The following is a 7,655-nucleotide window of genomic DNA, read 5'->3' on the forward strand; positions in this document are numbered from 1 at the left end:
CCATACAGTCAACCATGCCTTCCTCACTGTGGACTATACCAAACATGACTCTGCAGAACTTGCTGTTTGCTATGCTGGGTTTGAGTCTTGCTTTGGTTCAACTTTTCATTGCCCTGCCCTTATTCCTCTTTTGTTGTTGTTGTTGTTTATTGTTTGTTTTGTTTTATTTGAGACAGGGTTTTCTGTGGAGCCCTGGCTGTCTTAGACTCACTTTGTAGACCAGGCTGGCCTTGAACTCACAGAGATCTGCCTGCCTTTGGAGTGCTTTGACTAAAGGCTGTGCCACCATTGCCCAGCTCCTTATTCCTCTTTTAAAATGACACTGGATGCTCTGTACCATTGTGTATTGGAATAACGTGACTTCTATTTTACTGGGGCTCACAGTTAAGAGATTGCTTTGAGTCTCAAAAGAGACTATGGGATTTTGAACAAATTTGGAACTGTTAAGATTGTAGGAAGTTGACAGGCGGTCGTGGCACACTCTAATCCCAGCCCTTGGAGGGGGGGGAGAGACATGTGGATCTCTGAGTTCCAGGACGCCCAGGATTACACAGAGAAACCCTGCCTCGAAAAACCAAAACAAAATAAAATAAAAAAAGATTATAGGAAATCTTGGGCCAAGGAAAAGGCCCACTGGGTTAAAGTATTTAGCCATGCAAGCCTGATGAGCTGAGTTCAGTCTCTAGTCCAGGCAGAAGGTGGAATGTGGCGGCGTGCTGTTGTAATCTCAGTGCTCCTATGGTGAGACAGGATAATCACCCCGCAGCTCACAGGCCTGCTAGCCTGGAGTACACAGCACAGCAGCAGTAGAACTCAGGAAAACCCTCACGCAATAGAAAATGACAACGGATTCCAGAAGGGTGACCTCTGACCTTCACATCATGGTGTGTGTATGCACACACTTTGAAAAAAAAAAAATGGGAGGCTATAATCCCAGCACTCAGGGAGGCAGGTGGATCTCTGTGAGTTTGAGGCCAGCTTGGTCTACAGAGCGAATCCAGGGCAGCCAAAGCTACACAGAGAAATTCTATCTTGGAAAAAAAATTGGGGGGAGGGGCTCATACAGATGAACTAAACACATTTTGCATTATGAGATAACCACACGTGTTTCAAGACCAAGGATGGAATGTCACAGTTCAATGTGATGTATTTGAGTTTGGAGTTGATGACAAAGGATAGCTTTGTGATGGCCATGTTTAGGAAGGATTAGGAGGCGTGGCCTTGGTGGAGGAGAGGTGTCTCTGGGGGTGGCCACACCAGGCCTAGTTGTTCTCTCTCTCTCTCTCTGCCTGATGCCTGTGGATCAGCATGAAGAGCTCTCAGCTATTGCTCCAGTGCCAGGTTTGTCTGCTTCCTACCAAGATGGTCCTGGATTAACTCTCTAAAGCAGTAAGCAAGCCCCCATTTAAGTGCTCTCTCCTCACATGCTCTCTCTTCCCAGCAAAAGAACAGCAACTGTCTCTGAGGGTGTTTCTGGACTGGTTTAACTTAGGAGGGAATTCCCACCGTGAATGTGGGCAGTCACATCTCGGGGGCTAGGAACCCAGACTGAAGGAAGTTAGGAAGGGGAAACTGAGCCGAGCATCAACATTTACTTCTCTTATTCATTCATTCATTTATTTTATAAATAAAATGTGACCAGCTGCTTCAAGTTCCTGCTGCCACAGCTAAGGAGAGCTCACCACCACACCTTCCCCACTGTGGTGGACTACACAGTCAAACACCGAGCTAAAATGAGGCCTTTTGTTAGGTATTTTGCCACAGCAATGAGAAAGGTCCTAATACAGTCTCCACATACTTGGCACCTACAACTGTACTTCAGCCACAAAGGCTTAATTTGTCCTGGGCACATCCACTTTTCTCTCTTGAAATCCCTCACTCCATAGCACCCTCAGTCTTCCTTCAGAGGAATAAGACTTGTTCCTGTTAGCTAACTCATCTATGCCGAAAGCTGGCACTGAGTCTTTTACTACATTTTACACCTTTACTCTTCGAAGGTGAAATACTGACTTTCACACAGTAGCACATGTCGGTGAGTTGGGTGTGATGGTGCATGCCTACAAGGGCATTGGGGCCCCAAGGCTAGCCCATTGATTGTGCCCTCTACGTGTGTCCTTCACTGTACCTGAACCTCAGGGACATTTAACACTATCACATGTGGCTCAGAGCCACACTCACCTACAGATAACAGGGCCAGACCCACCGGGCCTGGTCCGCTGAGTAGGGCTGACTTCATTCCTAGTGGGGCCCGACTTCCTTTAGTTTCATTCCTCTTCTGTCATAGCCTTCCATGCCACACTGCCCTCCCAAGCCAGGTTCTCCCCACAGGAGCAGCCCTTGCTCCAAGAGGGTGACTGTATAAGGTTACAGTCTTCTCTCCTCCAACCCATTCCATCTCACCCCAGGAGCTACTAAAAGAAGGAGGGGAGGCAACAGGCCAGGCAGGGATCAATCACGGCCTGGCCCCTGGCCCAGGCCTCCATTAGCCTGGACTCTGGTTTCCCGAAGCTGGATTATACCCAGGGCCTCCGAGGGTGCTGTTAGTCACCCAGGTGGTGGGTGGCTGTAATGTTCTCCCCCCTCCCAGTGTCTCCTCTTGAGGTGGAAGAAGCTGCTAGTATCTTCTGTGATGCTGGGCTTTTCCAGATGACCCCGATCACCACCACAGTCAAAAAGAGACGGTGAGTTAGAGGCAAATGGCCTCATCTGTGATGAGCAGCTCAGCCCAGCATCTTCAGCTAGTTTGTCTGACTCCTTGTCTCTACCTCGATAACTGCAGTGAGAGGGTGCTCACACTGAGCTCCAGCCAGAACAGGCAATCCCTAGACCTTCTTCTTCTCTCTGGCTTCCTTAACACCTTTCCAGTTCTCCCTGGTGTCTAGCCTGCATCCTCCTCACTCCTTCCCTTGTCTGTCATGGCTCTTGTGATGGCGTGTCACCATAACAAGATTCTTGCAGTGAAGAGCTCTGGGCAGGGAGACACACGTGTTCCCCTGTGCACCGCCAACACTAGCCTAACTCTGACGTGAGACAGGACATACGGAAGCCCTGGAGACCATCATTCCCTTACTTCAAGGAGTTTGGGTGGTGACAGGCTTTAGCCACCCAGGTCATGATCTGATCCACTCTTGATCCCTGGGCAGAGCCACAGATGTCTTGGTCACAGCATTCCCGCTCTTGTGCCCCTGAATCCACTCCTACCTTATGCCCCAGCCTGGTCCTATATATCCTCTGGGAACACTGGGAGCAGTTACACATCCAACCTACTACCCAAAGAGGCTGAGCCACACACCGCCACGGCTCTTGTCAACATGTGCAGTCACCTCTCTGTCCACACACAAGCTTACACACTTTGTCTTCTCTTATATGTGAACACAGTGACACCCCATGTCTCACACACCCCAGAAAAATCTACCTGTGGGCACCCAGACCTGCAGTCACACATCTTTAGAGCACCGTGGGACTCTGGCTCCCAAAGGGACTTAACTCAGTGTTTTCTCAGGTTTCCTTCTTTACTATAGACGCTGTGTGCCCAGGCGGCTTTGCCCCAGGTCCTCACTTCCTCTCCATACCCCTCCCCTGCCCTTTCACACAGCACTCTTCACCGACTCCCAGATGCCACCCTCTCCTCCCTCAGACCAACTCCGTAGAGACACCCTTATTACCTCCCATAAATCCTGATCCCAGGATACACTTGTCACTTCTCCTAGATGCCCCTTACTCACCTGCTCACCCCTGCCCCCAGGCATGAAGATAGCGCAGCCCAGTACCCAAACAGTCAGCAACTCAGATATGCCCAGCTACCTGGGTTACCTTCCAAGGAGACAGGCTCAAAGAGGCCAAACTGTTCCAGAACCTTGACAAAAAGAACCAGGACCACGAGAACAGCCACCATCTCCAGCCCTGCCAGGGTCATGGCAGTCCTGGGGCATGGCCCCCACCTACTGATGCTCAGACACGACACACTGCCCCACACCACTTCCCCCTCAGACTCCCCCGCCTGAGTAAGGCTGAGTAAGACGCCCTGCAGTCTCCCGCCCTGGGTCTCCTCCCTTCCCCTCTCTCCCCGCCTCTGCCCCACACCTCCCAGCCACAGCCTCCGCCTTTTCCTCTTCTTGGGGCCACCTCAGCCTTTGGGCCAGTACTTCCTCCTCAGGATCTTTTGGTGTGAGGGAGATGGGCTTAGAAGGAGGCGAGGACACGGGGAGGGGACAGTGAGAGGAGCTGTGTTCAGAAGCAGGGTAGGATGTGTGTGATGGAAGCTATGAGCCGCGCTGGATATGCAATAGATGGGTAAGAATACATTCTGGGTTCCGGGTGTTTTAGTGTGTGTCTATTCCTGGGTTTGCCACTATGCGAGTGTGTGTGTCCTCTTTTATGTGTGTCTGTTTACGAGTGATAATGTACATGTCACAAAGGTGTATTTGGAAGTATGACGGGCTCGGGTGTCTATGAAATACATGTGTCAATATGTGTGGGGATTTCTGAGTGTGTGCGGTGAAGTGTGTGTTTTAGGAGGCTTCTGGGCCGGGATCCCAAGTTGGATAGGCACAGATGTGCCGCATGATTGGGAGATAGGTCTATGGGTTTATTAATATATTGATACAGAATTGAGTGAGAGCATAAGGGGAAGACAAGTGACCTCTCCTGTCAGAAGGACACTATCAGCATCGATCGCGGTTGTCATGGAGACCGTGAGGCGGGAAGCACTTTCTTCCCACAGGCCACAGGCAGCGAAACTGAGGCCCAAGGGAGAGAGAGGATTAGGTCTGACCACGGAAGCAGGAAAAAGGCCACTGGTCCCTTCATGACCCTGCAGGAACTTACTGAGGCTGCCTCTGGGACTCAGACACCCAAAGCTTCTGAGGGAAGGTGGGGAGGGCTGTGTTTTCCCCCTTCTTCAGGCCGGAACTTTGTCCTGGATATGCCGAGGCCTGATCCCTCCTGAGGGAGAAGTCGAGGACGCGAGGGAAATGTGGACTTCCCATGGCATCATCCCTCAACCCTCAAGCATTTCTGAGGTCTCTCCCTTTCTGGTGTGGGGCAGTGAGTGGGGGCGGGGAGGCTTCAGAGCCTGTAAACCACAAGACCAGGGCCCTCGGAGTTAACACCGTTACCATGGCATTGCAATTACTGAGCCTCACTTTTACTAGATGACGCATTACCGCTTACTGATGCTCTCAAACTGAGCTTTCTCTATAAATCTCTGAAGGCATTCCCTAAGCGAGAGCCAGGACAAGCAACGTGTATCTCCATCGTCAGTGCCTCCGTTTCAAAGCACTCCGACTCCCAGCCGACTCCCAGCCGATCCTCTCCGGCACCCTTCTTAGAAAGCTCCCACTTTCGTGGGCGTGGCCCTCGCAAGGCTCCAACTCAGCAGCTTCAGGGTTCGTCTCAGTTGGGCGGGAGCCAGTCCGTTTGCGTCAGTACAAGGTCCAACTGCAATTCTACAAATCTACCACTGGGTGTCAGTGTCTACTTCATACCCCATCTTACCACCCGGGTAAGGCTGGGGAGAAGCAGCTGTGCCTGCCTCAGTGCTCTGTTCCTCACCTCCCCTGTGGCAGTGGCAAGAAGGGAGTCAATTCGTAATTTGGCTGAAGTTTCTCATACCGTAGAAGTTACTGTTTCACAGATGAAAACAGTAAATATCTACACTCCACCCCTGGCGCGCAAAGCCCTTTCACCGTTATCAAGAGAGCCCTTTGTTTCAGCCAATTTGGCTGTTTCACTGTCCCACAGATGGTCCTATCTGCCACAGATTCTGTGACCCTCTAAGCCTGTGGAGACTTCCCTTTTCACTATCCTAGGGGTCTCACCCACCCTTTCCAGGCAGCTTAATTCTCTTCCCTTCAGAGCCTTCAGCCCTCAGCTGACCACCTGCCAGCTGTCCAATTCCTTGAACTGGTAGCACATTCCTGTAATCCCTGGGAAGTGGCTGCAGGATGATTAGGCATTCAAGGACAGCCTTGGCTACACAGGGCGTTTAAGGCCAATTTGGGCTACATGAGAGCCCCCCCCCCCCCCCACTGAATCCACAAAACACAACACCTTACTTCATAATCTTAATGGCAGAAACAGAAGAACACAGAGGTGGGACCAGGGGCTGAGGGGCCATACTCCTTGGGTTCAAATCACAGTTTGCAACTTGCACTTAACTGGATGAATTCTGCACACATACCTTTCTAAAAAACATTAAAAAAGAGTTATTTGAGTTGGGCACAGTGATGCAGTACTTTAGTCTGAACTCTCAGGAGGCAGAGGCAGGCAGACCTCTGAGTTTCAGGCCAGCCCGGTCTACAGAGTAAGTTTCAGGACAGCTAGGACTATACAGAGAAACCGTGTCTCAAAAACAAAACAAAATAGGAGGTCGGGATACTGTAACAGCATACATGTATGCGTCAGAAGAAAACCTGAAGGAATCAGTTTTCTCTTTCCCAGAGTCCCAGGGATGGAACCAAAGTCATGAGGCTCGGTGGCAACTGCCTTTACTGGCTGAGTCACTGATGAATGTGTTTTTTGTTTGTTTGTTTTCTGTGTTTTGTTTTTTTTTTTCTTCAAGACAGGGTTTTTCTTTGTAGCCCTGGCTGTCTAAGAACTCACTCCTGTAGACCAGACTGCCCTCAAACTTGGGAGATCCATCTGCCTCTGCCTGCTGAGAGCTGGGATTACAGGCGTGTGGCACCACCACCTGGCACCTTGATGAGTTCTTAACATATGCTTCAGCTTTTCACCTTACAAAGTTTTTGGTGGCAACAGATGAACTAAAACATGAAACAACATTGGAGAATTTATTCATTGCTGAATAAGCATCACCCACTATTAACATTCCTCCCATAGTTCCACAGCACTCATTAGTTCACAATAGGTTTTCAGATTAGTTACTATGATTATTTTTTTACCTTTTTTTTTTCAGACAGGATCTTTCCCCCTTTTAGATTTATTTTTTTATGTGTTATGTGTTTTGCCTGATTGTATATATGTGCACCACATCCATGCTTGGTACCTGTGGAGGTTTGCAGAAGGGTCAGATCACCCTGGAACTGGAGAAACTGGGATGCTGGGTACCAAATCCAGGTCCTCTGTAAGAACAATGGTTCTTACCTGCTGAGCCATTTCTCTAGCTCCTTAGCCTGGTCCCAAACTTAAGTAGCTGAGAATGACCTTGATCTTCCTGCCTCTACTTCAAAAGTGCTAAGATTGCATGTGGACTCCACCAAACTGTGCAATATTACTATTCTGATGGCTTATCATGGCATCAGAGGCCTACAGCAAACAGTGCTGTGCAGCTTTTGTTGATGAAGTCAAGAAGGTTCAGGGTGACATGCTCCAGGGAGTCAACTAAGAAGAGCTAACTTGGAGACCCAACTAGATCTCGCTGTGTCCTCAACTAGGTTCTAAGTGCCTGAATGGTAAAGATGTTAAAGAAACAAACAACAAAAACCCAAAACTATAACAACAGAAAACCCCACTGGACTAAGCAAGCATTATGGCACACACCCGTGATTCCCAGCATTTGAAAGAGGGAAGCAGGAGGACCTCTCAAGTTCCAGGCCAGCCTTGGCCACAGAAGGAAAACCATAAAAAGAAGAAGAGGAAGAGGAAGAGGAAGAAGAAGAAGAAGAAGAAGAAGAAGAAGAAGAAGAAGAAGAAGA

At 49.6% G+C, this 7,655-nt stretch overlaps 1 protein-coding gene across 11 annotated transcripts in view; it reads right to left on the reverse strand.

Annotated features, from left to right (window-relative positions):
- Kcnip2 (potassium voltage-gated channel interacting protein 2) overlaps positions 1 to 7,655 on the reverse strand; it is a 30,970-nt gene that overhangs the window by 15,897 nt on the left and 7,418 nt on the right. For 2 of the 11 annotated variants that reach the window (XM_055630004.1, XM_055630008.1), the window contains exon 1: positions 3,814 to 3,920. The exons of the other annotated variants lie outside the window; for them this stretch is intronic. In XM_055630004.1, the coding sequence (XP_055485979.1) occupies positions 3,814 to 3,916 (103 nt within the window). In that variant the 5' untranslated portion in view covers positions 3,917 to 3,920. Of the gene's footprint in view, positions 1 to 3,813; positions 3,921 to 7,655 lie in introns of those variants that run through there. 11 annotated transcript variants of the gene reach the window in all.

Source organism: Psammomys obesus, unplaced genomic scaffold (assembly GCF_907164565.1).
Source record: "Psammomys obesus unplaced genomic scaffold, mPsaObe1.curated_primary_1811, whole genome shotgun sequence".
Classification (NCBI taxonomy): domain Eukaryota; kingdom Metazoa; phylum Chordata; class Mammalia; order Rodentia; family Muridae; genus Psammomys; species Psammomys obesus.